Source organism: Hyperolius riggenbachi, chromosome 12, assembly GCF_040937935.1.
Source record: "Hyperolius riggenbachi isolate aHypRig1 chromosome 12, aHypRig1.pri, whole genome shotgun sequence".
NCBI lineage: Eukaryota > Metazoa > Chordata > Amphibia > Anura > Hyperoliidae > Hyperolius > Hyperolius riggenbachi.
In genome coordinates, this window is record NC_090657.1 from 185,862,870 (window position 1) to 185,883,190 (window position 20,321).

The window sequence follows — 20,321 nt, forward strand, 5'->3', positions numbered from 1 at the left end:
GGTCAAGTGAACCTCTGAGTGAACGTAATTGGACATTTAACCAGTTCTCTGCTCAAACGATAGAGCGGAGAGAGGAGAGACCTGACAGTGTGGAAGCATTACAACACTACAGAACTGAATATAAATTACATGATTGAGCCTTGGTGTTTGATGTTCCACTTTGAGATATTTGTATTTATCTATTTTGTTTTTGATTGTTTTCTGCCTTAAAGGGAAGGTCCAAGCAAAAAAAAAAAAAATGAGTTTCACTTACCTGGGGCTTCTACCAGCCCCATGCAGCCATCGTGTGCCCTCGTAGTCACTCACTGCTGCTCCATTCCCCCGCTGGCAGCTTTCTGACCTCGGAGGTCAGGACCGAATTGCGTACATTTTTACACACTCCCGCTAGTGCAGGAACATTAACACATACATTTTTACGCGTTAGTGGTGCAACGCGTAAATTTTTGTTCCTGCACTAGCTGGAATGCGTAAAAATGTATGATGTGGCCCTGACCTCCGAGGTCAGAAAGCTGCCAGCGGGGGACTGGAGCAGCAGTGAGTGACTATGAGGGCACAGGATGGCTACATGGGGCTGGTAGAAGCCCCAGGTAAGGGAAACTCATTTTTTTTTTTTTTTGCTTGGACCTTCCCTTTAAAGTTATTCAGTACCATGGTGGACCATGTGCACTCTTCAACATTTTTTATAATTATTTTCCCATATCAAATCCTTTTGTATCAGCAATAATGAGTATTCAAACCTATTGGGGCTTAAACAGCTCAACTTATGGAACTGGGGCTCTGGCCCATATGCAATTACCTTTTTCTCCTAAGTGATATTTTCAAACTTGACAATAAAATGCCTTTTAGACCAGTAAGCAAATAAAAAATACTCAAAATTACTTTCATAGTACTTTTCTCCCACTTTTTGGTACTTTTTGACTTGCAAATTGCTGAAAATCTATTCTATATCAAAGATAAAAAAGTATCTCCTAAGAGAAAACTCAGGAGAAAAAGTTAATTGCATATGGCCCTCTATGTCTAAAATTTGATCAGGAAAAGGTGCCTCCTCCTTAAGTTATCATGACCAGTGACAACTGTGGACTATACCAAGACTTAAATCATTCCACCTAGCAAAGACGATTGTGAAATTGAAAAGGTACCAGGAAAGTTGCAATCAACATCGTGACTTATTCATATATTTGTTTCTTTACATTATCAAGTTCATCAGGCTTTTTGCTTTTTCTGGGAAGGCAAAAAGGCCAGCTGCTGATTGAAGTTCGCAATAGAAAGCTGACAAAATAGACCAAGTCCTTCTCAAAATATGTCGCTCTACGTTCCTCTGTTTATGCAAATAAATCTCTTTTAAATGAAATCTTGCAAGATGCTTTAAACTGTAACATTAGCATATCGAGTCATAGTCTGATGGATTCCAAATATAGCTTGAGACACACAAAATATTTTTTCATTTTTTTTTCTTTTTTCTTTTTTATGTCACTGAAATTTCGGTGACAATATAATAATCCAAGTCCCAACACGAGATGCCGGATAAGAGACACGAATCCATCAATGACAAAAGATGATCTTCGGGTTACAAAGGTGAAGGTGTGTCCATTGTCCCACACCGAGGTATCTTCACAGGGGGAACACCAGGAACCCGGAGAACGTGGAATACTGCCATCCACCAACCAGGTTGCCTTTCTCAAGTTTTAAATAGACTTTGTCCTCTTTATCCAAATACAAAAGAACTCCGTTGGTTGCTGCCTCTCGAGTAACGTCTTTGTCACCAGCAAAGGCTGAGATGACCGGTTTCCCATTGAGCATCAAATTAACCTGGTGAGGAAAAAACAGACTAGGTAATTATTGGCAAAGATATCAAGGTTGATCACTTTAAAAAAACACTTTTGAAATAAATTGGTATATAAAACTCTAGCTGATTGCCTGGCATTGCCCGGGTATGTATTTGGCTGATGTTGGCTGCAACCACTTTTTCTAACCCTAACACACACTTACTCAATGACCTAGTTTGCGAGCTTTGTGGTCTTTGGCATCAATAATTTGCATTGAAATGAAGCAAATCTGATTGGCTGTGGTTCCACCCCCTTTTCTGAATTTGAACCCCAGCCACCCAATGACCAACTGTACCAGGTTTTGAGGCCTGTGCCATTAACAGTGCAAGAATGGCAGCAATTAATATTCCCTTGAAAATCAATAAGTGAATTTTGATTGGCTTTTGTAGGCTCCACCCACTTTTCTGTATATCAATCACCTAGAGACCAACTGTGCAAAGTTTGAGGACCCTACCATTAACAGTGTAAGAATGGCTGCAGTTTACATTTCCCCAGTGAAATTTGTATGTCTCCGCCCACTTTTTGCTGCTGTATGCACAGCAGATTCCCACCGTCTACAATGGCTGGAAAGCATAGAGCATATGTCATCATATAGGATCGAAGAGGGATGCACACTACGTGGAGTGTCTATTTTTAGAAGCATTGTCGATTCAGGAGATGTGTTACTGTCTGAAAATGATTGTATGTGTTATTTCATGTGCCTCTGAAATTTTGAATCAGGATTATACCATTTATTGGCTAACTTAGAAGAAAAGCAGTAAGCTTTCGGCAATAAAGCCTTCGTCAGACTGATTCCTGTATACTGGCAAAATTTAGAACACAGCTTATATACACTGGACATTAAAAAAGAGATACATTGTTCTGCAACCATAAACAAATGCCATTGGATATCTTAATTACAACATCAAGAGGGTCTCACAGGGATGCTTGCTAATTTATGATGAAAAGATAAGACCACTTGTTTGCTTAACATCACATACCACAGACTCAGTGTGATAAAGAAACATCATAACTCATTAAAATGTGCCTTGTTCAGGCTATACAGGTAGTCCCCAGTTAAAGAACGAGATAGGGACTGTAGGTTTGTTCTTAACCTGAATCTGTTCTTAAGTCAGAACATTGTGCCATCTTTGTCCCCTGTACCTCCTCTGTGCCCCCCTGTGCCTCCAGTGTACCACTTTGAGTCACCTCTGTCCTCTGTACCTGCTTATACAAGTTTAAAAGCCATTTTTCTTCGAATATTTTTTAAATCGATTTTCTAAAAAACTACAAGTCCAATTTGCAAAAAAAAAATGTTTGACTTGTTCCCATGGAAACAGAGAATCCAGGTCGTTCGCAAGTCGGGACTAACTGTATACCATGTTAGTTTTAAGCTAAAACAAATTGTAGAATTTAAAACCTATCTTACCAGCACAAGAATTAAACAGAATTATGGCACAAGAAATACAAAAAATATATAAAAATAAAAGAATACTGACATTTAAAACCTGTCATTTCTGCACAATACATTGTAATCTGTATTTAAACCTTAACCTACAGTTTTGAACCTATGTATAAATGTTGTCTCTTTTATTAGTCTTTCGTTGTACGATTTCAAGCCATCCATTAATACAGTGACGAGAAGATCACTTAAACTATGGCCACGTGAGCAGAAGTGTGTGGGCACTAGGAGATCAGCATATTCGTTTTTTTTTTCCTGGTAATGGTGAACCTGTGATGGTTCATACATTCACATAGACTTTTTCTTCTGCCTCTGAAGTAGTGGCTTTTGGCCATGAAGCACGTTTCAGGCTATTGTGGAAGTCTGCATCTGAAGCTACGTTATTCTTTGTTCTGTATGAACTCTAAAAAAAATCTGGGAAATAATATATGTGATGCTATTGGAAATTTGAGTTTGTGTGCGTCTTTTTTTAAACTACTGCTACATCACCAAAAACAGTCCACCTGTGCCAAATCCACCTACTCTGCTTTAAGGTTGCTTTAGGTCCATTACCAAAACTTATTCAATCAATGAGATGCCAGTGGTCATTCACAAAATGAAGGTAAAAATAGTTTTACATAGCGCTGCTCCCCGTCTGCATCCTTTCCCTCCCGCTGATTGGAGGGAAGGGACGCAGGCGGGGAGCGGTGATGTTAAAGGCGGGGAGCGGCAGAGACTGACACTTTAGATGTAAACAGCCGGCTGGCGACACGCTGCATGTCGCCAGCACGGCGATTGATTTATGGGGGAACAGCAGAGTGCAGGGGGGAGACTGGGGCAAACAGTATAGCAACAGAGGCTGGGTCATATATGCAGACCCAGCCTCTGTGAGCTAATTGGATTCTTAGAACCCACCTCGGGTTCTCTTTAAATAAATTAAAAAAAAGAATCCCCAATCCCCAGTTTTAACCCTTTATTTCCCCCCTCTGCTATAGTTACCAAAATAAAGCATTTATTTAAAATGAGATTTGCACAAAGAGCAGGGGTTCAATGATGGCACAAATATGGTCTACCAATCAGATCGTTCATAGAGTTAGTTAACAACACACAAGGTTTTTGAATGGAGCGATTATTTACCACTAGTTAACCTAAGCCTGCTTAAAAACGGGCTCTAGGTCTCTTCACGCCGCAACCGCTGCCAGTCAGTGTGCGCGGCTTCCCCCAGCCCCCTGCAGATGTTGTGTGCCCACGCCATCACTGATCATCCAGTACCCCACTGTGGCTTAGTTTAGTTTTCGGCAAGTGACCGAGCAGTGCGCCTGTGCGGCTGTGGCCGTGTGCGTCTTCGATTGCACTCCCAGCCCTGTAGCCATCTTGCGCATGTGCAGTATGCGTACGTACATAGTACTACGCATGCGTATGTAGGTATTACACATACTGTGCAGGCGCAAGATGGCCACAGGGATGGAAGCGGGATCGAGGATGCGCACTGCTGAAAACAAAACTGAGCCATGGCGGGGGACCGGCTGATCAGTAAGTGACGGCGTGGGCACAGGACGTCTGCAGGGGGCTGGGGGAAGCCCCAGGTAAGTGAACCTTTTTTTTTAACTCGGTTAAGGTACCCTTTTAGGGGTGTGAGGGCAACAATATTTATTTAGTTTATTTGTTTTAAGCTGCAGAAACTTCTATTTTGTATTGCAGACGCACCACTCTGCTACGTGTTATAACTGAGTGCCTGCTGTATGCAGGTCTCATAATAGCCACTAACCCAGCCATGCAAAAATCTTTATGAACCACTCATTACATTCAAATTGAGTTCTTTTAAGCACCAATTTTGCATGTGCATTAATTTGTGCACATAATAATGTACCAATAAACACAAAACTTTGCTTATGCTTGTTTTTATAGTTGGCGATGTGGCAAACTGAAACCAGAAAAATCCTTAAAAAATATATTAAGAAGAGTTATATGCACTAAAAAGTTTAATGTATCAGGTCCATTATGTTCAGTTAACTAATCAGTCTTATTTAGACCTCATAAAAACAGCAGTACACAGTCAATATTAAAAAAAAACTAATAAAAATAAGCTAACATGGTTGTATAGATTTGAAGTAATGTACAAGACAACTACATGGAATGCCTTCCAGTTAGCGATGGTTGGATTCACTATTGCAAATCTGATGAAATTACAAACTTTTTGGGAATTCCATATTCTAAATTTTACAGTACACGAAGATTAGCCCAGACACAGTCTCCTTAAAGAGACTCTGTAACAAAATTTTCATCCTTATTTCTAATATCCTATAAGTTCCTATACCTGTTCTAATGTGCTCTGTCTAACTGCAGCCTTTCCTATTTGCACAGTGGCTGTATTGTCTCTGTTATATGATCTAATCTTCTCTCCTCTGTCGGCACTGTCGGGCTGAGACAGTCAGGCTGGAATGTGCTGTGCTGCTTGTGATTGGCTAGGAGCTATACACACCCTCTCCAGGCCCCCTGCACACTCTGTATGACTCACGCACTGAGCTACTCTCAGCCTATCACTTGCTATGTCTTTTGTTTGTAAACACTGGGTAAAAATGGCAATTATAAGCCAGGATTGCAGCAGGGAGTGGCAGAAACAGCACAGAGGGGCCCAGGAGAACATAATGAATAGAATGGTATGCTTTTTATTGTGAGAATTTTACAGTACAGATTCTCTTTAAAATGCTTTTATTGCCATATCGCCATGAATAGTAAACATTCCTTTATGTACTAACTGATATTCTGAATTTTGTGAGCTCCAAGTTTACTGTATATTGCAAAATTGTGAAAGTGAAATAATTTAGTTAAAAATGTACTCCTGTTTCCATGTTCTACCTGAAGGTTGGAGACAACAAAGTGAGAGTGTGGTATTGGAAAAACCTCTTCTCTGACTCAGCTCATAAAAAACTAGGGTTCACAAATAACAGACATTAAAGCAGGATTGTCAGCCACATAATCAAATTTCATTTATCCACTGCTCTGTGTTTATTATGTAGCCTACATCCTGATCCTGCATTGCAAGCATTCCACTATAATTATAAATGTGTCTGCTGTAAGGAATTTTGTCTGAATCAGCCTGGCTTTATTCTGGTACATTGGCGGGTTGAAGGAAGCTTGTTATTTCCCCTCCCACATTCCTGCTCTTCACTGATTGGCTGAGGACAGTTCAGTGTGACAGGCTAAGAAGGGAAAAACAACTCATCCCTCTGCAGAAGCTGCTGAAATAAGATTTATGCTGTGCTTGCGTGTGTTTACAAAGCAAGCTAGACAGGACAGTGTGGTTTCTAGGAGAAAAAAAAGAGTAAGGGACAATATTACATCAGGATTGGCTTCAGTCAGAGGCAGTAAAGATGGGAAATGTCTGGAACAGTTTTCTCTTTATCTACTATGTAAAATCCACTGAAATCAAAAAGAAGACAGTACAATACATATGTTCTGTAAGTAGAACAAGTATGTGTCAGAATCCGCTCTGCTGGCCTTGATTCCCTGGTCAGTTTGTTGGTTTCCTATGCAGGTTGCATAGTTCAGTCCAGGGAAAAGAGGCCTTTTTCTCAGCTGGCAAGATTCGGGAGGCTTGCTGCTGTGGTGACTGATTTGCATCCACTTATCTTGCAATTTGTGTTTCTGCTTCCTTTGAAGGTTTTCAGTATAAATGTCACTTCCTCCCAGAATTCCTTGCTTGTCATAGTTTCTGTTTAGTGAGACTAATCTTAGAGCCTCAGTGTGATGTATGATATGTAATATGACTGTATTTTTATTCTGGTGTGGGACAGCTAGGTGAAAGCTGTATGCTCCTGTACTGATGGAAGTTCTCTGATGTATGGATCAGAATAAAGTGTTCGTCATTGGATTCCATGTCTGCTCACTGTTTATGGACAATCCTCATGTCATATCATGACACTCAGCCTCTTGGTATCTTGTTGCTAAAATATTCTAGCGTAGTTAATTCTTGGGGAGTGCATTTTGCACTCCTACTAGTGCAGTCAGTTTTGTGTGTATTATTTGTACTGCCTAGTCTTGTCTTGTTTTGTCCTGTCCTTGCGATTGCACTATCTCCTGTGGTGGCTGATAGTGAATCGCTCAGTCCTGTTCCTAGATCGCATTCGCCCTAGCTCTAGAGGTGGTGGATCTTGCTTATCTGTGTCTTGGAGTATAACCTTGGCAGCGGTCGCTACTGGTTACTCCTTCCGTCTGGTCGGTCTGGAATGAACGCTTGCTGTTGCCTGGTGTTAGGCAACCGATTAGCAAGCGTTCCCGCTATCTGTTTGTCTTTATTTTCCATGTTAGTCAGGGTCGGTACGTTTTGTCACTGTTGCGCTTAACGTGCGGTGACCATGATATTAACACGCTTGTCACTGTTGCGCGTAACGTGCGGTGACCGCGTTTAGTTAGTTAATTTGTTATTTCCCTTGGCGTTCAGATTGTAGTTATTGCTGTGTCTTCCTTTACTCAATTCATGCTCTGTCTTGTGTTTCTTATAGCAATCGCCTCTCTTGCGATTGGCTTTCTCACTCTGGTCTGTTCTGTTGTGATATGTCTACCGTCGTTGGGTGGTGACTAGATTGGTAGACATTCATATAGTCTGTCTCTGTTCTTGCTCTCTTTTGAGTTGCTACCTTGTTTATATTGCCCAGTACTGTTTCAGGTCGTGCAATTTCAATCTGGCATCTGTGGCTGTACAGAGGACTTGTTCCTCTGTACTCCACAGCTCCACCTGCTGGTTGGAATTCCTCTCTACAAATATATCATCATATACTGGGTACTCTGCTTCTGTGATTGTGGGGATTCCCATCTGCTTCAGCGCACTTGGTGTGCGCTGACGGTGGAAATCGACGCCAGATCATTACAGTATGTATCTACTTATATGTTTTTTTTCCCTGAGATAGTATGGCTGTCCCTGCTGCTTTAAAGGAACTCTAAGATGAGAGGTGGACCAGTGCGCTATAGCTATCTATGGATGAAAAACATTGGGATTCGTTCTCTTTACATGCTGAAGACTCCATTTTCATTTTGACAGGAGTGTGGCACTAACTCCAGAGTCTTCACGAAAGGTCAGGCTATTACAGCTTACACACAGAACTAACCTAAGTTATTTAAGAGACATTTTAATGTGGTAAAACCACAGAAAAAGTTCATCATATTAGAAAAACCTCAGATAGTATGTCTTCTCCATATAGTAGAGAATTCTTGTGACCTTTAAATAAGGCAAGACAAAGACAGACAGAGACAAGAAAACAAGTACCTTTTAGCGAGATTAAAAAAAAAGAAAAAAGAAAAGCTCAGTTTGAAAATATAATGAACTTAGCAAAATTTAATATTCAAAAGAGCTTTGAATATTATCATGCTTCTGAGTAAATAGGACTAAAGCTAATTTTTACAGGCCTAAAATAAAGGCTTATTTCAAGTATTTGGTGTATATGAAAGAAAAATACTATGAGAGTTTGAAGGGGCAGTATGGTAAATTTAAAGGACCACTATCATGAAAAATTGTAACATTTAAAGGGATACTGTAGGGGGGTCGGGGGAAAATGAGTTGAAGTTACCCGGGGCTTCTAATGGTCCCCCACAGACATCCTGTGCCCACGCAGCCACTCACCGATGCTCTGGCCCCGCCTCCGGTTCACTTCTGGAATTTCAGACCAAGTCTGAAAACCACTGCGCCTGCATTGCTGTGTCCTCACTTCCCCTGATGTCACCAGGAGCACACGGCGCAGGCACAGACCATACTGGGCTTGAGCAGTACGCTCCTGGTGACATCAGTGGGAGCGAGGACACGGCAAAGCAGGCGCAGTGGTTTTCAGACTTTAAAGTCTGAAATTCAAGAAGTGAACCAGAGGCGGGGCCGGAGCATTGGGGAGTGGCTGCGCGGGCACAGGATGTCTGCGGGGGACCATTAGAAGCCCCGGGTAACTTCATCTCATTTTCCTCTGACCCCCCTACAGTGTCCCTTTAAAATACATGTTAACACATATAAATACAAAGTATGTTTCTTCCAGAGTAAAATGAGCTATACATTACTTTTCTCCTATGTCGCTGTCAGGTAAAAAATGGTAGTAGAAATCTGATAGAACTGACAGGTATTTCACTAGTCCATCTCTTCATGTGGGATTCTCAGTATTTCATTTTTTCTTCTGTTCAGTAAGTGCATTTGAAAATAAAGAAAACCCTGAGAACCCCTCATGGAGAGATGGGCTAGTACAAGACCTGTGAGTTCTGTCAGATTTCTACAACCTACTGTAAGTGACAGCAACATAATAGAAAAGTAATTAATAGCTCATTTTACTCTGGGAGAAATGCACTTTTTATTTATGTGTTTTCATATAGGTAAAATGTTAAAATGTTTCACGATAGTGGTCCTTTAACAAAAAAGAAAAATATTGCCACAGTATACTGGAATAAATAAAAGATAAATAAAAATCATACTGAAAACAGGAAAAACGACCACAGCAAATTATATTCATTTAATCACTCCTGATGGGAAATGGCCTTTGTACATACTACATTCTCCCATGGAGAGGATCAATATTGCTGTTTATACACACACATATGCCATTCTGCTGAAGTAACATTGGATCAGTCCAATGATTTTTACAGCTCCCACAGGCAAGTGTCACATCTAGGTCCCCCCCCCCCCCCCCCCCCCCAAAGAAAGCTTAAAGTCTCATCCACACACAATTCCATGTGTCACACCTCTGCAGTGTGTTGTGCATGTCATAAAATGGCACATGCACAGTATGCTCTGTGTTTAAATCTAGGAGTGCAAAATGGGCGTGGCTATGTATCAGAATGTGGGCGTGGTCATGGAGACCACCATATAGGTCGCCAGGGAGTCCACCCTGTAGATAGCCAGAGAACCCCTGTTTAAGTATCCAGAAAGCCCTTATGGCTGGAAAGGCCCCATTTAGGTAGCAAGAGAACCTCACATTTAGGTAGCCAGAGAGTTCCCCCTTAAGGTAGCAAGAGAACCCATTTTAAGGTAACAAGAGACACCTCATTAAGGTAGCCAGAGAGTTCCCCCCCCTTTTAGGTAGCCAGAGAGTTCCCCCTGTAGGTAGCCAGGGAGTTCCCCGCTTTAGGTAGCCAAAGGGTTTCTCCCTTTAGGTAACCATATTTTCCCCCCTTTAGGTAAGTAGTAGTTTGAGCCCCCCCCCCCCTTAGGTAGAAAAGAGCCCCACTGTACCCACACAGTTGGTGTGGGGAGTACATGCAGAGTGTGCTGCTGGAGTTGTTATATTAACCCCCCTCTGTGGTGCACACGCCGCATATAACTCCTGTTTCTGGGCATCCCGTATCATGGTAACAGCGGCCCCAGTGATGTCATCATAGATGGCACTGTCACCATGATATGGGATGCACAGAAACAGGAAGTATATGTGGTGCGTGGATCAGAGAGGAGAGTTAATGTGACAACTCCAGCTCCCCCTGCCCATAGAAACAGGCAAACCAGCGGTGGCCATTGCGCGCCAATCAGCCAATCAGATTTCAGCTTCTGACGATCCATAGCCGTTAGAACACTGAATGCAGTTTGCCGATTAGGTGCTGTGGGTTGTTCATCTTGGCCTTATTAGACAAAGCATACCCTGGCTTTGTGCTCCGACGACCAAGAATATGTTTGCAAGGTTAATGGCCTCATTAAAAATTCACAAGTCACATAAACATGGTTATTAATAAAAATAGCACAAGATAATTACGGATGGGTCACACCTTTCGTGTTTATCCTCACTGCACCCTCATAAGAGAAAACAGAGACACAGCAGCCATTCCAATTTACACTTCAAAGGGATAAAAACACCAACTACATTAACATTCCCTTTATTGGGGCTGCAGGAGCTGTAAAAGTTCTCATTAATATGAATATAAAGGCTTTTAACTTGAGTTGTGCATTGCAGCACGGGCCACTGAGTTCAAGAACACTAATGCAATGGTTCCCATTTTCTGACATTTTTACTCTTATACACGATAAGCAGTTTGACCGTCTTTAAAGTGTTTTTTTTTTCCCACTTAGAATTAAATGTGGTTAAAGTGGGGCACTAATGTTTTACGTTTTGCTTTATTGATTCCAGACTCATTATAAGGTACTTTAATCAGGTACAAGGATACATAATAGCAGGAAATGTAGCCGGAAACCAGTAATAAAAATGAGCAGATTTTAATATTTCCAAAAAATACAAAAAGTGCAAAAGACAATTTCTTCAATTATATATACTGTATTTATCCTTTAAAGCGAACCCGAGGTCAGCGGCGTAGGGATCACCACAGCATCCATAGCATCTGCTATGGGGCCCACAGCCAAGTGGCAGCAATAAGGGGGTCTGTGGGAGATGCCCTGGGGTGCAGAGTTACATGAGCAGAGAGGAGGAGAGAAGTTAACTCACTGCCTAATACTGGGGGACCCTTTGAATACCCATACTGAAAGGCTACCTAATACTGGGGGCCCCTCTGAATACCCATACTGAAAGCTACCTAATACTGGGGGCCCCTCTGAATACACATACTGAAAGGCGACCTAATACTGGGAGCCCTTTGAATACTCCTACTGAAAGGCTACCTAATACTGGGGGCCCCTCTGGATACCCATACTGAAAGCTACCTAATACTGGGAGCCCTTCTGAATACCCATACTGAAAGCTACCTAATACTGGGGGCCCCTCTGAATACACATACTGAAAGGCTACCTAATACTGGGGGCCCCTCTGAATGCCCATACTAAAGGGCTACCTAATACCGGGGACCCTTTGAATACCCATACTAAAAGGCTACCTAATACTGGAGGTCCCTCTGAATACCCATACTGAAAGGCTACCTAATACTGGGGGCCCCTCTGAATGCCCATACTGAAAGGCTACCTAATACTGGGGGCCCCTCTGAATACCCATACTGAAAGGCTACCTAATACTGGGGACCCCTCTGAATGCCCATACTGAAAGGCTACCTAATACTGGGGGCCCCTCTGAATACCCATACTGAAAGGCTACCTTATACTGGGGGCCCCTCTGAATACCCATACTGAAAGGCTACCTAATACTGGGGGCCCCTCTGAATACCCATACTGAAAGGCTACCTAATACTGGGGGCCCCTCTGAATACCCATACTGAAAGGCTACCTAAGACCGGGGACCCTCTGAATACCCATACTGAAAGGCTACCTAATACTGGGGGCCCTTCTGAATACCCATACTGAAAGGCTACCTAATACTGGGGGTCCCTCTGAATACCCCTACTGAAAGGCTACCTAATACTGGGGGACCCTTTGAATACCCATTCTGAAAGGCTACCTAATACTAGGGGCCCCTCTGAATACCCATACTGAAAGGCTACCTAATACTGGGAGCCCTTCTGAATACCCATACTGAAAGGCTACCTAATACTGGGGACCCCTCTGAATACCCATACTGAAAGGCTACCTAATACTGGGGGCCCTCTGAATACCCATACTGAAAGGCTACCTAATACTGGGAGCCCTTCTGAATACCCATACTGAAAGGCTACTTAATACTGGGGGCCCCTCTGAATACCCATACTGAAAGGCTACCTAATACTGGGGACCCCGATGAATACCCATACTGAAAGGCTACCTAATACTGGGGACCCCTCTGAATACCCATACTGAAAGGCTACCTAATACTGGGGGCCCTCTGAATACCCATACTGAAAGGCTACCTAATACTGGAGGCCCCTCTGAATACTCATACTGAAAGGCTACCTAATACTCGGGGCCCCTCCGAATACCCATACTGAAAGGCTACCTAATACTTAGGGCCCCTCTAAATACCCATACTGAAAGGCTACCTAATACTGGGGACCCCTCTGAATGCCCATACTGAAAGGCTACCTAATACTGGGGGCCCCTCTGAATACCCATACTGAAAGGCTACCTAATACTGGGGGCCCCTCTGAATACCCATACTGAAAGGCTACCTAATACTGAGGGCCCCTCTGAATACCCATACTGGAAGGCTACCTTATACTGGGGGCCCCTCTGAATACCCATACTGAAAGGCTGCCTAATACTGGAGGTCCCTCTGAATACCCATACTGAAGGGCTACCTAATACTGGGGGGCCCTCTGAATACCCATACTGAAAGGCTACCTAATACTGGGGGCCCCTCTGAATACCCATACTGAAAGGCTACCTAATACTGGGGACCCCTCTGAATGCCCATACTGAAAGGCTACCTAATACTGGAGGTCCCTCTGAATACCCATACTGAAAGGCTACCTAATACTGGGGGCCCCTCTGAATACCCATACTGAAAGGCTACATAATACCGGGGACCCTTTGAATATCCATACTGAAAGGCTACCTAATACCGGGGACGCTCTGAATACCCATACTGAAAGGCTACTTAATACTGGTGGCCCCTCTGAATACCCATACCGAAAAGGCTACCTAATACTGGGGGCTAGGGATGCTCCTTCGGATTCCGCGGAAATGCAATTTCCGAAATTCCGATCAGATATTGCATTTCCGCATCGGAATGCGGAAATCGTTAATGCAAGTGCGTTAGGCGGATTTCCGCCGGATATCGTGGAAATTCCGCCCGACTTTAACATTGATTTTCTCAAAAACTATAAGGTCTTTTTGAAAACTTTTTTTTGCATTTTGTTCACAAGATTCATTTTAATAACCTCTAAAAATTTTGTGTTTCTAGGACTTACGCGGGCTTTGTTATTAACCGCTAAATTCGGCGGATTTTTACTGTAATGTAAAATGCAGAAAATCTGCTTCTGCCTATTTTCTGCATTTACATTACAGGAAAAATCCGCCGAATTTAATGGTTAATAGCAAAGCCCCCGTACGTGCTAGAAACACCACATTTTCAGGGTTTATTAAACAGAATCTTCTGAACAAGATGCAAAAAAAAGTTTTCAAAAAGACCTTATAGTTTTTGAGAAAATCGATGTTATAGTCAGGCGGAATTTCCGCGATTTCCGGCGGAAATTCCGCATTGGAATGCCGAAATTAGTAGCGGAAAGCGGAATCGGTATTTGGCAATGGCGGAATGCGGAATTACCGCGGAATCGTAAATTGACATTTCCGACCATCCCTACTGGGGGCCCCTCTGAATACCCATACTGAAAGGTTACCTAATACTGGGGGCCCCTCTGAATACCCATACTGAAAGGCTACCTAATACTGGGGGGCCCTCTGAATACCCATACTGAAAGGCTACCTAATACTGGGGGCCCCTCTGAATACCCATACTGAAAGGCTACCTACCTAATACTGGGGGCCCCTCTGAATACCCATACTGAAAGGCTACCTAATACTGGGGGCCCCTCTGAATACCCATACTGAAAGGCTACCTAATACTGGGGGCCCCTCTGAATACCCATACTGAAAGGCTACCTAATACTGGGGGCCCCTCTGAATACCGATACTGAAAGGCTACCTAATACTGGGGGCCCCTCTGAATACCCATACTGAAAGGCTACCTAATACTGGGGGCCCCTCTGAATACCCATACTGAAAGGCTACCTAATACCGGGGACCCTCTGAATACCCATACTGAAAGGCTACCTTATACTGGGGGCCCTTCTGAATACCCATACTGAAAGGCTACCTAATACTGGGAGCCCTTCTGTATACCCCTACTGAAACGCTACCTATTACTGGGGGCCCTTCTGAATGCCCATACTGAAAGGCTACCTAATCCTGGGGGCCCCTCTGAATACCCATACTGAAAGGCTACCTAATACTAGGAGCCCCTCTGAATACCCATACTGAAAGGCTACCTAATACTGGGGGCCCCTCTGAATACCCATACTGAAAGGCTACCTAATACCGGGGACCCTCTTAATACCCATACTGAAAGGCTACCTAATACTGGGGGCCCTTCTGAATACCCATACTGAAAGGCTACCTAATACTGGGAGCCCTTCTGTATACCCATACTGAAAGGCTACCTAATACTGGGGGCCCCTCTGAATACCCCTACTGAAAGGCTACCTAATACTGGGGGACCCTTTGAATACCCATACTGAAAGGCTACCTAATACTGGGGGCCCCTCTGAATACCCATACTGAAAGGCTACCTAATACTGGGAGCCCTTCTGAATACCCATACTGAAAGGCTACCTAATACTGGGGACCCCTCTGAATACCCATACTGAAAGGCTACCTAATACTGGGGGCCCCTCTGAATACCCACACTGAAAGGCTACCTAATACTGGGAGCCCTTCCGAATACCCATACTGAAAGGCTACCTAATACTGGGGACCCCTCTGAATACCCATACTGAAAGGCTACCTAATACTGGGGGCCCCTCTGAATACCCATACTGAAAGGCTACCTAATACTGGGAGCCCTTCTGAATACCCATACTAAAAGGCTACCTAATACTTGGGGTACCTCTGTGGGAAGCATTTCTGGCTAACCATACTGGTGCCTACCTGGGGTTAGCTAATACTGGGGTACCTCTGGCTACCAATGCTGGAGGGCTGCCTAGTTCTGGGGGCATCTCTGGCTACCTAAGACATTTGTGTGTGTGTAAGTGGGGAGGGGGGCACAAAATTGCCCTATATTTGTTTTGGGGGGCCCCATACTGAAAGGCTACCTAATACTGGGGACCCCTCTGAATACCCATACTTAAAGGCTACCTAATACTGGGGCCCCTCTGAATACCCATACTGAAAGGCTACCTAATACTGGGGGCCCCTCTGAATACCCATACTTAAAGGCTACCTAATACTGGGGGCCCCTCTGAATACCCATACTGAAAGGCTACCTAACACCGGGGACCCTCTGAATACCCATACTGAAAGGCTACCTAATACTGGGGACCCCTCTGAATACCCATACTGAAAGGCTACCTAATACTGGGGGCCCCTCTGAATACCCATACTGAAAGGCTACCTAATACTGGGGGCCCCTCTGAATACCGATACTGAAAGGCTACCTAATACTGGGGGCCCCTCTGAATACCCATACTGAAAGGCTACCTAATACTGGGGGCCCCTCTGAATACCCATACTGAAAGGCTACCTAATACCGGGGACCCTCTGAATACCCATACTGAAAGGCTACCTTATACTGGGGGCCCTTCTGAATACCCATACTGAAAGGCTACCTAATACTGGGAGCCCTTCTGTATACCCCTACTGAAACGCTACCTATTACTGGGGGCCCTTCTGAATGCCCATACTGAAAGGCTACCTAATCCTGGGGGCCCCTCTGAATACCCATACTGAAAGGCTACCTAATACTAGGAGCCCTTCTGAATACCCATACTGAAAGGCTACTTAATACTGGGGGACCCTTTGAATGCCCATACTGAAAGGCTACCTAATACTGGGGGCCCCTCTGAATGCCCATACTGAAAGGCTACCTAATACTGGGGGGCCCTCTGAATGCCCATACTGAAAGGCTACCTAATACTGGGGGCCCCTCTGAATACCCATACTGAAAGGCTATATAATACTAGGGGCCCCTCTGAATACCCATACTGAAAGGCTACCTAACACCGGGGACCCTCTGAATACCCATACTGAAAGGCTACCTAATACTGGGGACCCCTCTGAATACCCCTACTGAAAGGCTACCTAATACTGGGGGACCCTTTGAATACCCATACTGAAAGGCTACCTAATCCTGGGGGCCCCTCTGAATACCCATACTGAAAGGCTACCTAATACTGGGGGCCCCTCTGAATACCCATACTGAAAGGCTACCTAATACTGGGAGCCCTTCTGAATACCCATACTGAAAGGCTACCTAATACTGGGGACACCTCTGAATACCCATACTGAAAGGCTACCTAATACTGGGGGCCCCTCTGAATACCCATACTGAAAGGCTACCTAATACTGGGAGCCCTTCTGAATACCCATACTGAAAGGCTACCTAATACTGGGGGCCCCTCTGAATGCCCATACTGAAAGGCTACCTAATACTGGGGGCCCCTCTGAATGCCCATACTGAAAGGCTACCTAATACTGGGGACCCCTCTGAATACCCATACTGAAAGGCTACCTAATACTGGGGACCCCTCTGAATGCCCATACTGAAAGGCTACCTAATACTGGGGGCCCCTCTGAATGCCCATACTGAAAGGCTACCTAATACTGGGGGCCCTTCTGAATGCCCATACTGAAAGGCTACCTAATCCTGGGGGCCCCTCTGAATACCCATACTGAAAGGCTACCTAATACTGGGAGCCCTTCTGAATACCCATACTGAAAGGCTACTTAATACTGGGGGACCCTTTGAATGCCCATACTGAAAGGCTACCTAATACTGGGGGCCCCTCTGAATGCCCATACTGAAAGGCTACCTAATACTGGGGGGCCCTCTGAATGCCCATACTGAAAGGCCACCTAATACTGGGGGCCCCTCTGAATACCCATACTGAAAGGCTATATAATACTAGGGGCCCCTCTGAATACTCATACTGAAAGGCTACCTAATACTGGGGGCCCCTCTGAATACCCATACTGAAAGGCTATATAATACTAGGGGCCCCTCTGAATACCCATACTGAAAGACGACCTAATACTGGGAGCCCTTTGAATACTCCTACTGAAAGGCTACCTAATACTGGGGGCCCCTCTGAATACCAATACTGAAAGGCTACCTAATACTTGGCGTACCTCTGTGGGAAGCATTTCTGGCTAACTATACTGGTGCCTACCTGGGGTTAGCTAATACTGCGGTACCTCTGGCTACCAATGCTGGAGGGCTGCCTAGTTCTGAGGGCATCTTTGGCTACCTAAAACATTTGTGTGTGTGTAAGTGGGGCACAAAATTGCCCTATAATTGTTTTGAGGGCCCCCCAAACAAAATTGTGCTATGGGGACCCATGGTTTCTAGCTATGCCCCTGTCTGAGTTGGAAATAAACTGATCAGATAAACAATTATGTTTAACCTCCTATCCTTAAAAATGACCTTTTTTATAGTACCCCGGGGTTTTCTTTCATATTTAAACAATTACAAAGTAGGTTGAATCGTCTACTGTCTCTCTAATCTGGCTGGATGGTGTAATGGTTAAGGGCTCTGCCTCTGATGCAGGAGACCAGGGTTTGAATCTCGGCTCTGCCTGTTCAGTAGTGTTGGGCGAACACCTGGATGTTCGGGTTCGGGCCGAACAGGCCGAACATGGGCCAGATGTTCGGCATGTTCGGCCCGAACGCCGAACTCAATGGAAGTCAATGGGACCCCCGAACATGCCCATTTTGGGGGCCCTATGGGGTCGCAGGCATAAGGGGGGAGCATGCCCCGATCGCGGGGGGGGGGGTCGGAAATTCCCCCCACCCCCTCCGCTAGCGCTCCCCCCTCTGCCCGCTTCCCCATAAAAAAAGTTTGAGGCAAGTTAAATAGTACTTGGTGGCTGGCCTGGCACTGGCAGTGGAGCGAGGAGGAGGAGGAGTCCGAGTAGCAGAGTGACGCGTTGAGGCCGGGTAGCGGGCGGTTCAGCGGTAGTACCCTTGTGGTACTTCTGCCCTTTCTCTGACCTCACGTCCTTTACGTGATGACGCATACGAGGGTACGCGTGACGCGTACCCTCGTATGCAGAGGACGTGAGGTCAGAGAAAGGGCGGAAGTACCACAAGGGTACTACCGCTGAACCGCCCGCTGCCTGGCCTCAACGCGTCACTCTGCTACTCGGACTCCTCCTCCTCCTCACTCCACTGCCAGTGCCAGCCACCAAGTACTATTTAACTTGCCTTAAACTTTTGTATGGGGAAGCGGGCAGAGGGGGGAGCGCTAGCGGAGGGGGTGGGGGGAATTTCCGCCCCCCCCCCGCGATCGGGGCATGCTCCCCCCTTATGCCTGCGACCCCCTAGGGGGGCCGTATTGCGGCATGTTCGGGCGAACAGGGCCCTGTTCGGCCGAACAGGGGCCCTGTTCGGCCCTGTTCGGCGGCCATTCAGTAGTTCGGGACGAACCCGAACTTAAAAGGCCGAACACCATCAGGTGTTCGGCCGAACTCGAACATCACCCGAACAGGGTGATGTTCTGCAGAACCCGAACAGTGGCGAACACTGTTCGCCCAACACTACTGTTCAGTAAGCCAGCACCTATTCAGTAGGAGACCTTAGACAAGTCTCCCTAACACTGCTACTGCCTATAGAGCGCGCCCTAGTGGCTGCAGCTCTGGCGCTTTGAGTCTGCCAGGAAAAAAGCGCGATATAAATGTTATTTGTCTTGTCTTGTCTTGTAATCAGTGATTGTCCCCAAACTTAAAATACATGAACTATTGACCTTTTTATCTCTCTCCCTGAGCTCAGAAGTTGTATTCTGCCAGAAAAACGTTTATGACTGTAATGTTTACTATATTACCAACAAAGTAGCAACAAGACAGAAGCTGCCACTTCCATGCCTAGAAATGAACTCTTTCAGACAGCAAAATAAAACAAGTAGAACAGCCTGGTTATTAACATGTTTTGTACTGTACATACACATGTTTATCTCATCATGTCACATATCACCTTGGGTACACTTTAATTAACAATGATGACAGTCCTAAATTCCCTTTAGTCAACAACATCGACTTGTTTCGGGTCACTGGGGCCTTTCTTCAGGCCTTAAATTTACAGTATACATCTTTTCAAAGAAAATAATACTGACACATCAAAAAGGTAAATGACATCTGGCAGGGCCGGATTTCTGGAAGGGCCACACAGGTCCGTGCTTTGGGCTAAGGGGCGGCTGGACATGAAGGAGGGGTTACTACATATGAAAGAGGAGGGTGAAAATGCAACATATGACAAAGGAAACTGATGCTCAAGCAGAGCCGGGACAAGGTCCTCCAGCACCCAAGGCTGAGACACCAAAGTGCGCCCCTCCATCCCTCCACTCCAGCCGTCACACACTGATTGCTATTAGACTAAGAGGCACCCCAGGGCCCCCAAGAGCTTAATCTCTAATTATCTGGCTTGTAGTCACTTCCATGTATCTCCTTTTTTTATTTCTTTCTGCTTCAAACACAATTAGGAATGACATCTGAATGAATCGTGCGCCCCCTCCTACACTGCGCCCTGAGGCTGGAGCCTCTCCAGCCTATGCCTCGGCCCGGCCCTGTGCTCAAGGAAGCTGTTCATGAAAGAACAT

The 20,321-nt window shown here is 44.9% G+C and overlaps 1 protein-coding gene across 1 annotated transcript in view; it reads right to left on the bottom strand.

Annotated features, from left to right (window-relative positions):
* Positions 1–643: 643 nt before the first annotated feature.
* CBLN4 (cerebellin 4 precursor) overlaps positions 644–20,321 on the bottom strand; it is a 65,503-nt gene continuing 45,825 nt past the window's right edge. Inside the window, exon 3 of the mRNA XM_068264520.1 lies at positions 644–1,809. Within this exon, the coding sequence (XP_068120621.1) occupies positions 1,612–1,809 (198 nt within the window). The 3' untranslated portion in view covers positions 644–1,611. The remainder of the gene's footprint in view (positions 1,810–20,321) is intronic.